General features: G+C 38.2%; 1 protein-coding gene across 13 annotated transcripts in view; it reads left to right on the forward strand.

Annotated features, from left to right (window-relative positions):
* PBRM1 (polybromo 1) overlaps positions 1 to 18,600 on the forward strand; it is an 82,792-nt gene that overhangs the window by 59,078 nt on the left and 5,114 nt on the right. For 8 of the 13 annotated variants that reach the window (XM_034777403.1, XM_034777401.1, XM_034777400.1 and 5 more), the window contains 9 exons: positions 847 to 992; positions 1,566 to 1,723; positions 3,268 to 3,451; positions 4,219 to 4,429; positions 5,323 to 5,524; positions 9,505 to 9,669; positions 13,813 to 13,968; positions 16,714 to 16,784; positions 18,068 to 18,284. In XM_034777403.1, the coding sequence (XP_034633294.1) occupies positions 847 to 992; positions 1,566 to 1,723; positions 3,268 to 3,451; positions 4,219 to 4,429; positions 5,323 to 5,524; positions 9,505 to 9,669; positions 13,813 to 13,968; positions 16,714 to 16,784; positions 18,068 to 18,284 (1,510 nt within the window). The remainder of the gene's footprint in view (positions 1 to 846; positions 993 to 1,565; positions 1,724 to 3,267; positions 3,452 to 4,218; positions 4,430 to 5,322; positions 5,525 to 9,504; positions 9,670 to 13,812; positions 13,969 to 16,713; positions 16,785 to 18,067; positions 18,285 to 18,600) is intronic. The other 5 variants (XM_034777406.1, XM_034777407.1, XM_034777408.1 and 2 more) reach the window with 3 other exon arrangements.

The following is an 18,600-nucleotide window of genomic DNA, read 5'->3' on the forward strand; positions in this document are numbered from 1 at the left end:
TTTTTTCTTGCTAACATACTTAGAAAAAAGTTTTGTCTTTCATTTCTTATATTTAGATTTACAGAGTGAGCCTACTGTACATTCTCTGTGCTCAGTCACATAATTTAAAAACAAAAAAAGGAACATGCTGACCACCCCCCCCCAAATAAAAGCTAGAGATGTATGTTCTGATTTATCAAATGATAAAACAAAGGAATAATCTTATCAAGGATCAAGATCACAAGATCTGATCCTGCCATGTGTAGAGCATCCCCTATGAGCTGCCGAGTACCCTTGGCTCCTTTTGACTTGAGGATACAAAGGTTGTGATGTGAGTTTTGGATATAAGAGTGGGAATTAAATAGGACAAACAGCATGAAATTTTTAAAAATATGCATTATAGTGGTAATTGTGATATTTAAGGTATTAACAGTGAATGCCTTCACCCTCAGTAATTTGACCAAATGCCTAATTTAGTTGCCCCGACCATGTCATCATGTTTACTAAAACAAAGTGAGGAATATTGTAGTTTTGCTTTAACCATACACAATAGCTAATTAATGACTTTGATATCAATAAACCAACAAAGTGCCAATGGACCATCAAATTGATTATCTGGAAAAACAGCAACTTTTTATTAGGAATTGCAAAGCTAACCACTTTCATAGCCAGCAAGCTTGACTTTGCCTTTTAATTTTCAGATTTCAGGGCTTACATTTTTGGATGTTTGTGTGTACTTTTTAACTTATTTTCAGTAAAATTAAGATTCAATAAAACCTGTTTCCCTTTTACCTACTCCAGCACCTTTTTCCTTTTGTAATAAATTTTCCTAATCTCACCAGTTTTTTAATATATATGTTGATGTAGGAGAAAGAAGATGTTCCAGTGGAAATGTCAAATGGAGAACCTGGTTGCCACTACTTTGAACAGCTCCGTTATAATGATATGTGGCTTAAGGTTGGGGATTGTGTCTTTATAAAATCACATGGCTTAGTGCGACCTCGGGTGGGCAGGTAGATAAATTTTCTTCTCTGTTTGTAAATTCTAGCTATAAAGTTAGCATAATTAGACAACTAAAATCCATCTGTTTTATAAAAGATTTTTATATTTTAAAAATGGAGAAAGGAGGATGAGGAACCATTTTCTTTATAAAGAGTTTGGTACACATTCTTAATAGAATACTTGAGGTGGGAGCCTACCAGCCAAAAAGTAATATGGTGGATGCGCTGATTATTTTTCTTTCACCTATCCTCAGTCACAGTATAATTATCCTAATGTACGAAAAGGTGTCAGACTACTGTCAGATTGCACAGTGCTGCTTTAAAGCCTCTTAAAATTGAGAATGGAGCTTTAAGTGACAGTAATTAAGTAGCAGTAATAAATTATATAAATGAAATAAAGTGCTACTTAGCCAACATAATTACTATATTTTTCTCATTTTTAAGTGCACATAAAGTAAAGTTTTTGACTCTCTTAATGTAGTAATTTTTTAATGACAGCTTTCGTAACCATCTACTGTATGAAGTTAGCTCCTATAGGAGGGAAGTCCTTTCATTTCTTTATCAAAGGCTTGTTTTCTTTTTTAGAATTGAGAAGATGTGGGTACGGGATGGAGCTGCGTATTTCTTTGGCCCAATCTTCATACACCCAGAAGAAACTGAACATGAACCAACTAAAATGTTCTACAAGAAGGAAGTGTTTTTGAGTAACCTGGAAGAGACCTGTCCAATGACCTGCATTCTGGGTAGTTATTTACAATTTTAAATGCAATTGGCTAATTCTCTTTTCCTGTATCCTTTTTTTTTAGTCTAAGATTATAGCTGTGGGGGGGTGTATTCCCCCCTCCTTTTTTGGGGGGAACTATGTAGAGGGAAAGAATGGATAAATTACCCAAAGTTACTTTTTTAGGCTTCATACTATTCACCTTTAGGGTTTTTTGGAAGATCCTTCTCTTTGATATTTTCTCACCATAACACAAATTATATTTATTTAAAAACAAAATACAGAGCCCCTATAACTAGGAAGCAGAAGACTATGAAGCCCACAGGGACTTCTTTATTCCAGTTTAATGTATCTGAAAAAGCAACTGGATACCATTATGATGTACTAGGACAAGGGTGGTGAACCTGAGCCTGAGAAGGAGCCAGAATTTACCAATGAGCATTGCCAAAGAGCCACAGTAATATGTCAGCAGCCCCTCATATGCTACCCCACTCCAGCCCCCGCCATCCTGCCCACCATCAGCCCTGCCAATCAGTGCCTCTCCCTTGCTCCCCTCCCCTCCGCAGCAATCAGCTGTTCTGCAGTGTGCAGGAGGCTCTGGTGGAGTGGGGGGAGGAGCGAGGGCATGGCAGGCTCGGGGGAAGGGGTAGGGGTTTTGGGGAAGGGGTGGAGTGGGGGCAGGACCCGGGGCAGGGCAGGAGGTTGAGCAGTGAGCACCCACAGCACATTGGAAAGTTAGCATCTGTAGCTCCAGCCTCAGAGTCAGCGCCTATGCAAGGAAACGTATATTAACCTCTGAAGAGCCACATGCGGCTCCGGAGCCACAGGTTGGCCACCCCTGTACTAGGAGGTAGATGGGAATGGTCCCTTGACTAAGAAATGAGATCTTTAAACTCTTAGTAATTTATTTTGACTTTTTGGATATGTTTTTGCAGTGTTTGGGATGCAATATTAAATGCAGTTGAATGATAGTGATGACATTTTTTGTGACAGTATAGGACTTACTAGATTATTTAATTGCTCATTTCTAGGCTTTCTAAATACAGTGGAACTCTGATTATCCAATGTAATTGGGACCAGGGCCAGATCGGATAACTAAAAATCCGGATAAGCCCGAGCCCTGCCGCCCATTCTCCATCTGTCCACTCCGGCTGGAGCCCCGCGGGTGGCTAGTGGTTCAGTTAATATGGAGAGCCAGATAATGGAGGCTCAAATAAATGGGGTTCTACTTCATTTGGTTCTTTTAAAACCAAAACATTTTTTACCTCAGCTATCTTCTAACCAAGTTTTTTGTTTTCAATTTCTCCTGTCTTTTTTTATTTTTGTAATGATTTCTGTTGTCTGTGTGTGAGTGCAGCGCTCCTCTGATAGATCATATGACTCTTAGTATGAGCAAAGTGCAATGAATGTGAGTGTGTTCCTTTGAGTACAGTAAAGCACCATGAATCTTCAGGATGTATGAGATGGGTGGAAAATTGAATTTCCTGGCTTTTTGTGAAATACTTCATGTTAGAGCTATGATGACAGGGTACTACTGTTCCTTACCCTTCTCTCTTACTTTTGCAGGAAAATGTGCTGTGTTGTCATTCAAGGACTTCCTGTCTTGTAGACCAACAGAGATCTCTGAAAATGATGTGCTACTCTGTGAGAGCCGCTACAATGAAAGTGACAAACAGATGAAAAAATTTAAAGGGCTTAAGAGGTTTTCACTCTCTGCAAAAGTAGTGGATGATGAAATTTACTACTTTAGGTAAAATATGATTGGAAAAAAAACCATTTTTTCTATTTTTACTATTCAAAATTGCAACAGGTAAGGGAGGATCAAATCAGGCTGATCACAAATATTTAAAAATAATCTCAGCTGCTACCTTCACATTTTGCTTTCCTCCTGTCCACTGAACTCTAATTTTCACTCCAGGCTTTGGTAAAAGCTGTTATGTTCTCATGGTGTGATCTTGCCATGCAAAGATGTCAGAGCAAGGCCCAAATAGCCTCTCAATTGATGGACATTATTATCAATAAGAAATATTCATTGTTACTTTACCCAAACTAGGAAACAGACAGACACACACCAGTTCTGCTTGAGCTAGCCAGCTAAAAAGAGCAATGTAGCTGGGGGTAGCCTGGGCAGCAGCTTGGGCTAGACTCCCAAGTACATACCCAGGGGGGTTAGGCGGGTTTGTGCTCAGATAGCTAGCCCAAGCTGCCACCTGGGCTATCCCTGGGTACACTGCTATTTTCAGTGCACTAGCTCAAGCAGAGCTAGCACATGTCTGAGTACAAACCCACCTGACCCCCTGGGTACATACACAGGCAGCTTGCCCAGGCTGCCACCCATGCTATCCCCATCTACACAGCTACTTTTAGCACACAAGCTTGAGCAGAGCTAGCATGTGTCTGTCTACCCAAGGTGCAAAACATGCTCCCAGCTGCAGTGCAGGCATACCCTCAGAATAAGATTTACGAGTGATCTGTCATGCAGAGGATGTATTTTTTTTTTCTTTTTCTTTTCCTCAGAAAACCCATAGTTCCTCAGAAGGAGCCATCACCACTACTGGAGAAAAAGATTCAGCAGCTAGAAGCAAAATTTGCTGAATTGGAAGGGGGTGACGAGGATATTGAAGAGATGGCGGAAGAAGAAGGTGAAATCATTGAAGCACCTTCTATGCCTCAGCTTCAGACTCCACTGGCTAGTGAACTGGATATAATGCCATACACTCCACCACAGGTAAAGATGCCTCCTAAAAAATCTTGAATGGTATACCAGTCAGTATTCTCTATCCCACTCCCCCTCCATCCCAACCCTAACAAGAAAATAAAACAAAAGTGTAATTATATCCACTGAGGAGGTTTATATTTAATCTTAACAGCCCATGGAATAATTTTTCAGAACACTTCTACGTTCTAATTTAGTATGCATTGCTGCACTGTTGTAGCACAATTAAATAATTTTTAAGGAATACGTTCAAATGGGGAGATAATTAGAGCAAGTTTACACTATTGTGTGAATAGTGTGAAGAATTCTACAAAACTTGATGGTAGGAAGCAAGCAGAATTATGGTGGTGGGATGGGAGAAAATGTCCCTCTCCCCCTGCCCCTCCACTAAAATGGCCTAGTGGGTTTTTGCGTGTGTGTGTGTGTGTTTCTTGGTCTAGAACAGTGGTTTTCAACCTCTTTTCATTTGAAGACCCCTAAAAATTTTTGAATAGAGGTGCAGACCCCTTTAGAAATCTTAGATATAGTCGGCGGACCTCCCTGGGTCCGTGGACGACAGGTTGAAAATCACTCGTCTAGAAAGTCCTTTTGCTCAGCTTGGAATGATATTTGTTCTCTCAATCAGAATATTCCCATGTTTCAGTTGTGAGGTCAGCATAATATATGGAAAAGTTAAAAACCAGTTAAACTGTTTTTCCCCCGTGTGCCTCATGCAATTGTATAGTTCTATAAAGTGAGCTGTGAGTTTGAGACCTGACATCTCTTTGAGGGCTGCAAGGAAGGGCAGCTGTTTAATAAATACTATTGAAGCATAGGAAATTTTGATGCTTTAACCATTTTTAAAGCTTTTGTATCTTGTGACGATTCCATTGTCTATTTGGGGTTATAATCCATTTTTCTTACAGTCCACTCCGAAGTCTGCCAAGGGCAGCACGAAGAAGGAGGGATCAAAAAGGAAGATCAACATGAGTGGGTATATCCTATTTAGCAGTGAGATGAGAGCTGTGATTAAAGCTCAGCACCCAGACTACTCCTTTGGAGAGCTCAGCAGGCTTGTAGGAACTGAATGGAGAAACTTGGAAGCAACCAAGAAAGCAGAATATGAAGGTAAATGAAAACTAAAGTAACATATACTCGGTTTGCTTTTTCCTTTCTGTAGAGATGCAATAATTTTATTCAGATAAGTTTAATTATTAAAGAAGAATGTCTTTGTTTGTAGCTTCATATGTGGAAAAGTTTAAATAAATGTTCATGGTAATGAACTGTAGGAGTGAAATAGAAAATATTTTAGTATAATTTAATTATATAGTGTAGCATATGAACACTGTACTTTAGAAGTACAAGAGTGTGTCTCTGCCACAAAGTATTTTTGATGGAACACAGAGACATACAAAACAAGGAAACAACTCAGAAGTGGATGGGTATGGAGATAACATTGCTGGGGTGGAAGTTGGGAGGAAAACTGCTCAGGAGTTATTTGAGGAAGTGATGATTTAAAGAGGATTGGAGGAAGGCAAGCGAGAGAGCTTTGTGAACAAGGAGGGGGAGCTGTTCAAAGCATGGGAAGCAGGTAAGAAGGCATGAAACATAATGGAAAAAGAAGTCTTTTGCTTAATTAAAATTGGGCTAAAATAAAGTAGGACAAAAATAATAAAATAAAAATTCAGGATACCTAATCCGTTGCAATGCTGGGAATATAATCTGTTCAATTTTAGGATTGTCCAAGAGTTGTAACTGATTTTGTTGAAATATCCTATTCCCTAAACGAATCCTAGAATGTTCTATAGACCAAAGAGTCCAGGCAGAAAAGTACTCCCTAAAACTTTTCTTTTCTTACCTGATATTCATCAGAGGTCTTGGAACTTTTTAATCAAACTCAAATCACAAGTGACACTCTTCAAGAGATCCCTGCCTGAGTACAGATAAACCATCATTTAAATCTCTTCTGTTGGTATTCACTATTACTGTTATATAAGTTATAAGTTTGCTTTTTCTTAAAGTGTTTTGTTGGCATGCTCATAACTCAAAAGCAGTTTTGGTTTTCAGACTAAAAATTTGCATGACATCACTTCCCCCCAGTGGATTTTCCATAGCATCTCTTTGCAGTGGTAGAGCGTAATGAGGCTCCATTTAGTCATTTGCAGGTTATCTGTCGCAAACTCCATAAAAGAAATAGTAATGCCGTTACATCATGAATGTACCATACAGTATGACATTTTTCCTATGCTGTAGTTTGTTTATACATCACCATAGGTATGCATGGCACCTTATAGGAGAGAAATGTCAGGTCCCTTCTTATGTCCTTCCTCTCAAGAACAGTAGGATGGTTAGCATGTTTAAAAGATTCTAATTAGAGAAGCTAGATTATTTGCTTTTCCAGCAGAGTACACAACTGTAATACAGCGGTAGCAGCAATGCCCACTATAGTTATGGTTGCATAAGTAGTTCAATTTTAGTTGCCTTATTTTAATTTTTTTTTTTTTTTAAGAAATTTTAATTAATTAATGGAGATCTCCTAGAATTGGAAGGGACCTTGAAAGGTCATTGAGTCCAGCCCTCTGCCTTCACTAGCAGGACCAAGTACTGATTTTGCCCCAGATCCCTAAGTGGCTCCCTCAAGGATTGAACTCACAACCGTGGGTTTAGCAGGCCAATGCTCACACCACTGAGCTATCCCTCCCTCCCACTTACAACTTACTTGTAACTTACTTGCTTACAACTTTCCAAAGCTTTCAATTTAAACTTGAACTTTGCCAGACTTGGTCCCTGCCCAAAGTTAGATTTTTTATTTTTTGCGGAGAGGGGAGTGGGGAAGCTCATGACATCTAACCTGATTTGCTTAGAGTATGTGTGGGTGGGAGAAAATATATTTCTTCCATTATGAAAACACACACAATTCATGCAAGTTCTAGTGTGGACACTGCAATGGAGGATAGAAAGATGAAATTTGGTGTGATGTTTACACCTCAGAAGTGTCTTTCAGTGTTCTCATGAAAATTGGTTTGGATTTGGCTGAGTTTGACCCATTGAAAATGGAACCTTGCACATGTGGGGTATAAGTTGTACAATTTTTAGCAATATTCAAGCACAAGTAGACTCATTGCACTTCTGCATGGCTAACTTAGCTGTACTGCACATAATTTTGTAAATATGTACTAGGCAAAGACTCATTGTAAGGAAAAGTGAAGCTCAAGCAGAGGGGCATCTTCCTGCCTTATAAATTGTGTTGGATAGGTCATTCCAGTGTTTCAAACCCTGGTCTGAAGGATTTGGGATTGGAGTCACTGAACTTTATAGTGAATCCCAGCTGAACTTTTCTAAGTCTGTGCACCTTTATTGCACTGCTGTGACAATGTTGTAAGTTGTAAGTTTCATCTGTTAGATCTGTGCCAGTTGTGACATGAGTAGACAGATTTTATGTAGCATTGCCCTGTACTAGGTAGGTCACAGTCCTGTTTCAAGACTCAGCATTCCAAAGTCGAAGTTACTAGCATTATGGTCAAATAGAAAATTTAACAGTAATTCAGCAGAGTGTCTAAGGGGCTTCTTCTATCTGATCATTTTTTAACTGGCCAAAACTAAAGGAGAATCTGAACAGCTGGGTCTGTCTTTTCTCCAAATTCTTTAATCACTCTGAAGAGGAGTGTTCACTTTCCTACTTTGGCATCTCCCCTTAAATGGCTTGTGTTCTCTGTTCTCAATCACATATGTGTTGCCAGTAATAAATTTAGGAGTTCCTATGCGTCGTCATCCCTTCCTGAAATGATTGATTGAAAACACGGAAGGAAATGCCTAGAAGAAATGGAACTGGTCTTTCAGTGTATTTATATACTTCTAGAGGTTGCACAAACAAGTTACCCATGAAACATAGTTGTATGAAAGGCTTTTGGACTTCTGTGCTGGCAAAAGCTAGTGTTTTAGTAGCATATATCATTTAATCTCGTTGCTGAACGTCTCAGCTTCATTTGACACTTTATTGCTGTTTTTAGTAACAATTTTCATCTTTCACCAACTTCAAGAAAACTTTTAGTCCCACCATTCAGTGCTGTTAAAATCAACAGAGGTATAGGCTGCATTCATTTATTCTTTGTTGCTTCTCATTGCTTCAGTAGGATATAATATTCAGAGAAAACAAATCAGTAACTTGCATGCCCAAAAAGCACCTTGCGTGGGCATTTGGAATACCCCTTTTTTCCATGTAAAATTGTCTTCTTATCAGAGTCCTGTGCAGTCAAGCTTTTATTCTTATAGTAGCAGTGAGAAACTTGATCTAGGTACCAATCAGATTCACAATACTAAGAACACACATGCTTCTACAGAACAGCACAATTTGAGTTAGACATCTGTAGCTAAAAAGGAAATGGCTATAAGGGAACTGTGATGGGGAAAGGGAGAAGTCAGAGGGAGAGGCAGAGGAACTATTTTTGGTCCATCCATCTGCTGCTTGTTATGTTCTAAAACACTAAGGACCTATCTACACTAGGGAAATCTTGCAAGAATTTTGCTACCACTGTTTCAACTCCATCAGTAGTATGGACATGGGGAGCCCTAATGTAGATGGGCCACTGATTCCCACTTGCATTTTAAACACTCTTATGACCTCATCTTGCTTGGGACAAGTCTAACCAACAAAGTGCTTAAAATGCCAGCAGCAACTGGTGGCACATCTACACGCGAGCTCCCAGCATTGCTACTGCTGGCTTAGCTGAGCCAGTGGTATGAAAAGTGGAAAAAGTGTTGCCCAGTTTTCCTAGTGTGGACCGGGCCTAGTGCTGGACTGCTGCTATCATGTTGGTAACACTGGTGTTATGATCAAATCTGTTCTTTGACTTTTTAAAATTAACTTTTTAATCAAATAAAACTTCACATTTTTAAAACTTGATGGAATATTTTTCATGATAGGTTCTCTAAAAGTTTTAGCTGGAGCCAAATGAAATCAAATTATATGCTGTATGAGTAGAATAATCTGTTCTATTTTATATTAGACTAAACTATGCCAGTGTTTTAATAGTCCTCTTTAATGAACAGATAATATTTTGAAATTCTGGGTTACAAAACAGAACTGAAAATCTAAAATACTTTTACAGAGCGGGCAGCTAAAGTTGCTGAGCAGCAGGAGAGAGAGCGAGCAGCACAGCAACAGCAGCAGAATTCCTCCCCCCGGGCAGGCACTCCTGTCGGGGCTCTTATGGGGGTGGTGCCGCCACCAACACCAATGGGAATGCTCAATCAGCAGTTGACACCTGTTGCAGGTAAAAAGTAGGAGCTATGACCATTTTTTCCTCATCCACTTTATCAAACCCCTTCATAACTCTGAACGCTTCTCTTGGGTCACTTTATTCCTACTGAAGAAAAAGCTCAACCTCTTCAGCCTTTCTTCATAATAAATATACTTAAACCTGAAATTATCCTGATTTTTCTCCCCATTAGCCTCTCCAGTAGTTAATATTCTTCTGAAAAAGGCTGTAAAATAGGTTCCTCCTTACTCAGTAGAGCTGCTCCCTGTTTGTATTCCATCATCTGTGTTCACTCTACTTATTCAAGGAAATGCTAACTCCTGTTAGTACTGCATAGGGAAGTGAGCTGGATTTTTTCTAGTGCATGCATCATCAATGGAAGTGTTAAGTAGGTTCCATTTGAAATCTTTTATTGTTGGTGACATGTGAGACTGAAAAATCCAGCCTGACTTTCAGATTCCAGGATGAGTTTGCAGATTTGGCAGCTAAAAAGGTTATTTTGCTTGTAAACAGAAAAGGCTTGATCTGGGATAACTGAGACAATAAATATGAAATCTCACATTGCCATTTTTACCAAGTCACTTCACAGAATAGAACTGCATTTTGAGGGCTTTTTCCACAAATCTGTACTATCTGGTGTTGTGATTAGCAGTCATATTCCAACTGAATTCAGTAGGACTATGCCAGTCCTAGGATTAGGTCCTAAGGCTGGGCAAAGCCCTAGAGAATATATTAAGGGAACCCATCCTACATTGGCAGGGGTATGTATTAGGTCTTTTCCTTCTCCAATATCTAATTCTGTCACAGATTAATTAAAAAGATCACATTAGTTTAGTCAAGTTCTAAAAATAGGACTTTGTACATACAATTAAAGTATATTTTATCTCTCCCTTACTGCATTCGAGTTGCTCCATTTGTTCTCAGTTTTGTTCTTTAGGCTGCAGCCATACTTTAAGCTGACAGCTTGAAGTTGTATTTTCTGTTATGACCTCTAAATTCCTCTCTGGTCAATAGGTTGCATGGATGTTCAATTAAATACATGTTTCTTATTTGGCTTATGATCTCCAGACTGCAAAGCATTTGTTTACACTAAATTGAATTTTTCTGTTAGTATCCCAATCCTGTTAAGAAATTCAGGTGGTTCTCTGAAATTCTCTGAATCTGATTGTTCATTTTTTATGTTCAGTTGTTATACCTTTAGCAGATTTTGCTGTCTTACATTTTGATATTCTCATCTAAATCATTTGCATATGTTCTAAACAAGAGTTCCCCACTACCACCTTTATTTTACCTTGAGAATATCTTATATAAGCAAGAAAAGCTACAAATTTCAGCCTCTCATGTCTTTATACTGACCATCAATTTAACATTTTTTCAGGGAGTCTTTTTTTTATAGCTAGTAATGCCCTTTGTGAAACCTTTACAAATGCTTTGTGACAAATCTAAGTTCTGCACATAATATTCACTGTTTACTTTATCTCTTGTGATGAGTTCTTCAAACACAAAGACCATCCTCTCATAATTCAGACTGATAGAAATGAATTTCCAAAGTGTCTTCACTATGTCATGCAAAATACTTCCAAATATTTTCCTTACAACTGATAATGGAGTCATCCACTTCCCAGTCTCCAGGAGTCTTTTTTGTTTGAAAATGTCTAAATAAATAAATTGAGATTTCACTTATTTCTTCCTCAACCTTTAAGCCAGTGATGAGGTAATAGAAAAATTAAGGACTGCATATATTCAGTTCTGTTACTTTCATCTGCATTAAATAACCCTGTGGGACTAGTTGCAGGACTTTTGTTCAGCGTCTGAGGCTGAGAAATCCTAGCACTTTCTAGGATACACATGTAGGGAACAAATCTCTAGTCACGTGTACAATTATATATACAAGGGTTTCTGTAAATAACTGTGGCTTATATGGAAAATGGGGGAGGTACAGTTCAGAAGATGTAAACAACTATCCAAGGGGCCAAAAAAAGGGTTACCAATTAGATTTATTTTTACTAACCAAAACTGTAGTGGAAACTGCACACTGAGATATTAAAAGTGGTCACGTAAACCATGAGTTGGGCTACTGGAACCAATCCTTAATTCAGATTTCACTACAGTATATTAAATCAATCAGCTATTGAGTAAGTATTCCATTGAAGTCATGCAGCATATGTACAAATAAACTTTTGTAATTGAAAGGAAAGTTTTTAAAAGATTCAAGTGTCTGACCTGAAGATCTTACTACAAGTTGGTGTAGTAGAACTTTTTAGCTACTTTGGGACCACTTACTATATTGATATTTTTGTCTGTGATTTTAATTTTTTAAAATAAAAATGTGCATTGAAATATATTGATAAATTCATAGAGACCAGTTTAAAAATATTTGAAATCGACATCTATTACAATTTAAATGTTGAGCTAAATTTCTTGTTCGCCTAAAGAAACTTACAATGTGAGTGGGACCAAACCGTTATTTCTTGATTGTTGGCTTCACTTGAAACATGAAAAAAAGTTGATTTTTCTCAGATCCGTCACAATGTTTTCTGAGCAAGCTGCTAGTTATTTTTCAGCTACAAATACCCTTTGCTCCTGAACACCCAGTAGTTCTATTTGAGAGTGGTCAATCAGAGCTATTGAGAGTTATCAATTGGTCTCAATCCAGATAGATTGTTCATTGTCAATGTCATGGAGACTCTGGAGGTGATTTCTCAGCATGCACTGTAGATTCTCCAATATTTTGCATTTTTAACCTTCTCTCCTGTTCTTTAGAACCTTCTCTGATCCTCAGTTGTCTTTTCATAGTATTACAAACGCCTTTCCTTAGCTCTCTGACAACATACCATGCAAAATTAACAAATTTCAAGGGACTGGAAACAGCAAGTTAAAATTCTAGGGCTTAATAAACACAATACAGACCTTTCACATGGCCTTTCTGGTTTGCTTACTGACAGTACCATACTTGGGTCTTCCTCACTCCCAAGAGATTGAGATTGTTAGCAGATGGTGCAGTATATTCTTCATTGTATCTTTTTCTTTATTATGAGGCCTAGGAAGCATCAGAGGTCAAATTCTGCCTTGATTTTTATTCACCATGTAAATCAACTGACTTCAGTGGGATTGCATGGGATGAAGGTTGATATGGCCCAGCACATCCAGAGCTATCAGATTTTTATTTCCACTTAAATACACCTCTGCCCCGAAATAATGCAGTCCTCAGGAGCCAAAAAATCTTACCGCATTATAGGTGAAACCACGTTATATTGGGGTAACGGCGGGGTAGCAGCGGCAGGGCTCTGACGGTGATTTAAATGGCCCGAGGCTCCCCACAGCAGCCAGAGCTCCGAGCCCTTTGAAGTGCCACCTGAGCCCCACTGCCTGAGCCCGTTGCCAGAGCCCCAGGGTAGCAGCAGCAGGGCTCCAATGGTGATTTAAAGAGCCCGGGGCTCCTGCCACTGTGGGGCACCCTGTGCTCTTTAAATCTCCGCCCAAGCCTTGCTGCGGGATATAACGCGGTAAAGCAGCCCCGCCCCCCCAGAGCGCTGCTTTACCGCGTTCTATCTGAATTCGTGTTATATCGGGTCGTGTTATATCGGGGGTAGAGGTATAGTTGCTCAGGTTGTATAGAAGGTAATTAAAAACAAAAAAACACACCACTACATTGAGTTAAAGAGCATGCATTATAAATAACCTTGACAGATGAATTCTGCATGCATACCACAGAAAAATGCTTGGAGAATTTTATATATTGCAATTAGGTTTGGCCACAGAGCTATCCCACAAAGTATGGATGTGCATAAATTGATGTACTGAGTGTTGTGCTGTTAATTTGAATATGAATGGCAGAACTTTAATGCTATGTTAAAACTGTTCACATTAGAAACATTTAATTGTGGCTGAATTTATTCCTTGTGTTAATGTGTATTTGAACATTCAGCATTTTTTGCCCCATGAGAACATTACAAATACACTAAATACTAATTCATCCAAAGTATAGCATTTCATATTTATAACTTTAATTTTAATTTTTGTTCATTCTTGCAAGATACTAATTGTAGTATTGTCCTGCTGTACTAAAGGTGCTTATTTGTGGATAGTGCATGTCTTATTATTTAGATCATATTGCATGTTATTGATGCATGTTTGAAATTTGTTGTGTCCTTCAAGGCATGATAGGTGGCTATCCGCCAGTGCTGCCACCTTTGCAGGGCCCAGTTGATGGCATTGTTAGCATGAGCAGCATGCAGCCACTTCACCCTGGGGTGCCCCCACCCCACCAACTTCCGCCAGGTATGCCAGGCATCCCAGGCATCCCACCACCGGGTAAGAATGTCCACCTTCACTCATTATTTCATCTTCATGTTCTCACAGTTTAACCAGTTGTTACAGAAGTTATCTGAAACTTGTTTGTTTGTAGCTTAACTGCTTGACTGTTGCCGAATGTTCCAGGTATGTCTAACTGTAATATATGTGCCATGCTGCTGAATATACCAGGTATATCCCAATTGTCCATTGAGCTTAATGGAATGTTAATAAATATTGGCAGAACAACATATATAGGGAACAGGCAACAAAAGATTTACCTGGTGAAATATGACTAGTCAAAATCATGTTATTTGGGCGTGTTTATCAGTAGCTTCAAACCCTGAAAGCAGCTTAGTTCTTATCCTTGTATTTCAATAGAATGTACAATAATTTTTTACTAGATTCATAGGTGGGATTTCTTGTTGCCAGTGCCTGGTGGAAATCCTTTGCATCTGTGTGTTGTTATTTTTTTTAATTATATTCAAAGTCAGTTTAAATCCACACAACTGACTAAATATCTCTGTGTATTAGCAGTAGGTCAGATAATCAATTACATATACATATGATAAGATTAGAAATTGTTATTGTTATTTATTCACCAAATACAAAAGTTGAAGGCAGTCCTCACCCTTACTTTGCAATCTATAAAATGGCCAGTCACCGGGCTAATTATAAAATTGTATGCAATCTTACAAGTGAGTATAAAATAGCCTTTAGTGCTAGTGATTCAACAATGTTATGTCCCAGAACTGATAAGAAGGTTCGTTTGAAGTATGTGTTGGTGAAGGGAATCAATCACAATCAAAATCTTCATTGACAAAGAACAGCATTTTCCCCCATTTGTCTTTATTTTCACATTTAAAAATTAAATTTCTGAGCAGAGCAAAAGATGAATGGTTATATTTTAGGAAGGCGGGCGAAATGCAGTGTATAGATAGTGCCGTTGTCTCATTCATGTTCTGGGACTGCTGGCCACTACCCTCTTTTATCCTCTTTACTGCTGCTCCTTTCCCCTTTTGCTCCCCACAGCATGCTCCAATGCTGCCATTTAAAATGTGGCACACATTCCGTAGTTAAGCTGTTAATCTATATCTTGTATAAGGTATCTTGTTTGCCTTTTATTTTCCATTTGCAACTACAGTAGATGTTTACCTGAAGTCCTATTAACATGGTTATGTATTTGAATGTAAGTGGTTTAAAAAAACCTCAGTCAGTATTAGATATGCAACCTGCATCCTAAAATGGTGTGCAAGATTCATATTAACTTCATTACATTAATGGGTTTAGTATTGTAGTTTGTTGATAGACTGCAAGATACAGATGCAACTCCTACTCACCAAGTCGGTAAAATTTAAGAGCAGGATGGTAGTAGTATAAAGGTTTGGTGGTGCCGCACTGTGCCAGATTGGTGTGTACCTTTAAGAGGTCAGTTGTTCATTATCACAGCTGGAGAAATAAGCATTATAGGTTCAACATTTTAGAACAGAGAAGGTAGAGATTCAAGGAAGAAATAATAGACCTTGGACTGAAGGATCCTCAGAATCTCATCTGGAACAGTGTAGAGTGAAGGAGGGGCCATTCTCAGGTGCTGGAAGAGGAGAGGTTTTTTCCATTTCCACCCCCCAAAAATCCCTAACATATCACACTATTTGCATTAGAAGAATTCTTACCTGTTACTGTATTTTTGTTACTGAAAATACATTTGAAACAGGGATGTCACAAGTTGGAAAATTAGCTCAATTTATGCTTAAGAATAAATGCCAATGAAAAATTACCGTGGCACATCTTTTAAAATCAACTTCAATCACCGATGTAGAACACTGCATGCAGATTACATCTGGTAAAAAATATGCATACATTTTCAACTTGAAAATTAATTATATTTGATTATGACAAGATGAAGCAGTGACACAAATAGAAAGAACAGCATCAAGAGCATCTTTCATTAATCTGTTCAGGCCCAGTTATCTTCATGTCATATGTCATGAACCAGATAGCTCTCAATTAGGTTTGTAAATTCATCTTTGAGTGTGACTTACCTGGTCTGTTCCCTGGTGCAGTTCATGTAGTAGGGAAAATGTGTAAAATATTTATCCAAATAATTGGAAATTCTTTATCATATGTAATTTCCAAAGTTAAAAAATAAGTGGATAACATTAATCTGTTTTACTCTTAAGACTATGTAAACTAATCTTATCACTTCAGTGTTAAGCAATGTTAAATTGCTTTTTTTATTAGAAGACTAATATAGTACAGTAGCATTTAAAAAAAAAAGGAATTGCATGGTTTTACTGCTGCTTGAACACATTTTATAATGTTGAATGTAGGGGAAATGTTGTATGTCACTGAATGGAACAAATCTATATTTCTTTTTCTTTTAATTATTAAACAAGGGATGGGATGATTGCTTTCAAATAAGAGATATATAGTTTGAATGGTGAGATTTTAGTCAGACAATAACTGTGCAACTGGCAAAATGGAAACCAGAAAAGAATAGAATCTCTTTTAAATTTTTTTTTTTTTTTAAAGCGTGTGGGAAAGAGAGTTTTAAACTGAGCAGGCTGCATCTCAGTCTCATGCCTTTTTTAAATCTAGAAACTTTATTTTAAAAGCAGTGTTGTTTCATTATGGTGAATAAAATTAATTTCAATAGTAAAGATATGATATTCAGTTAGATAATGATGCCAGATCTTTATAAAAGACAAAATGGCATTGGTCACTGAGATGAAATAAGACTAATTTTGTTTATATTTTAAAATGTAGGTGTTATAGGCCAAAGCGTTTCTTCCATGGTAGGCACTCCGGCACCAGGAGGAAGTCCCTTTGGACAGCCAGTAAGTAATTTTCATTCTTTATGAAACTTTAAAAGTCATATTCCATTATATTCTCTGAGTTAATATTGAACCAGTGTCTCCACAATGTGCTAGTGAGTGCTATGATGCAGTTTGTCTTTCAAATGAGATGTAAAATCAGGGCATTTCTGACCACTTATGGTCATTGACGATCCCATAGGCAGAGTATTTGTTTTTCTTGGCCAGATTCTAATTTGGTTAATTCAATTTTACCTAACAAAGTGCCCTCCGCAATTTAAATTAGACAGTATTCTTTTTTTCCTGTCCTAATTGATGTGAGTCACTTTTGTGCACTGTGTAATTGCTGATAACCTATATTTTTCCTATTTGTTTGTGAGAAGATTCCTTGCTCTGTTTCTAAACTATCAATAAACAGGCTGCACTTCTTTATTTCTTCAAAAACTCATAAAACCAATAGACACTATCTGGTTCTTCAACAATCAGGTCAGATTCTATTGATGATCAAATGTTCCTTCTCATTGATTAGTATAAGCCAATTGTTCATTGAGCATCCAATTCACTAGACTAATTCTAACATTTTAGAGGGGAAATGATTTTGGACTTCTAGAATTATTTTGAATCTGTCTGAGCCAGTCAGAAGGTAGTAAAGTGCATATGCAACCTGATTGGTTAACATTGTTCCAGAACTCAGTATTGTTGACCTTTTAAGGAGATAAATAATGAAAATTTACTGTCATATGGATTTTAACCAATCATGAACTAGGATTTTCTTATGTGCAATAGTGATTCTTGCGTGATGATGATTGTTGTTTATATTATGGAAGTGCTCAGGGTCCCCAAAGAGGATCAGGGCCCCATTGTGTAGTACAACTACATAAGATGATATAGTTCCTGCTCCTAAGCTTACCATCTAGTTTAAGAAAACAAATACTAGAAATTGCCTAACTCTGACAGTCCCGGTACCTGTGCACCTCATTGAAAAAACAGGGAGCCCTGTTTTGTGGAGGTTTCACCTGAAAATCTTTTTCTATTTTATACATTGAGTTGCCTGTGCCTAAGTCTCAACTGGTATTCATTCTGATGCTGAATTAAGAGACTAGCCTCTTGCACATCTTGTGGGGGACACGTGTTTATCTGAGTATTTCTTGGCATTCTTTGGAAACCATAGAAATGCCACCCTTTGATAGGTATGGGGTTAAAACAGGAAAGTCTTCACACTGCCTTTTACCTGGTTACATTTTTACATGGAGATCTGTGCAGCTGAACAAAAAAAGTGCTCACTCTCCTATCATTTGTCATTTCAGATGGGATTGCTTGGGCCACCTGGCCAGCAGGCACCACCTCCATACCCTGGTCAAAGCCAAGCAAGTCAGCAGGTTATACAGCAGCCCACAACTCCAATGTTTGTCTCCCCTCCACCAAAGACACAGAGGCTTCTTCATTCTGAGGCCTACCTGAAATATATTGAGGGGCTTAGTGCTGAATCAAATAGTATTAGCAAGTGGGACCAGACCCTTTCAGGTAAGGCTTCTACACTAAAGTAAGACATTGGGGGGGAGGGATAGTTCAGTGGTTTGAGCATTGGCATGCTAAACCCAGGGTTGTGAGTTCAATCCTTGAGGGGGCCACTTGGGGATCTGGGGCAAAATCAGTACTTGGTCCTGCTAGTGAAGGTAGGGGGCTGGATTTGATGACCTTTCAAGGTCCCTTCCAGTTCTAGGAGATGGGATATCTCCATTAATTTATAATTTCTAGAATACATTTTTTATTATTTTGGATCTGTATTTATACTGGTTATCACAGTCCTATCTTAGTAACCAGTTACAAAAGCAATTGT

Source organism: Trachemys scripta, chromosome 7 (assembly GCF_013100865.1).
Source record: "Trachemys scripta elegans isolate TJP31775 chromosome 7, CAS_Tse_1.0, whole genome shotgun sequence".
In the NCBI taxonomy this organism is placed as follows: Eukaryota; Metazoa; Chordata; order Testudines; family Emydidae; genus Trachemys; species Trachemys scripta.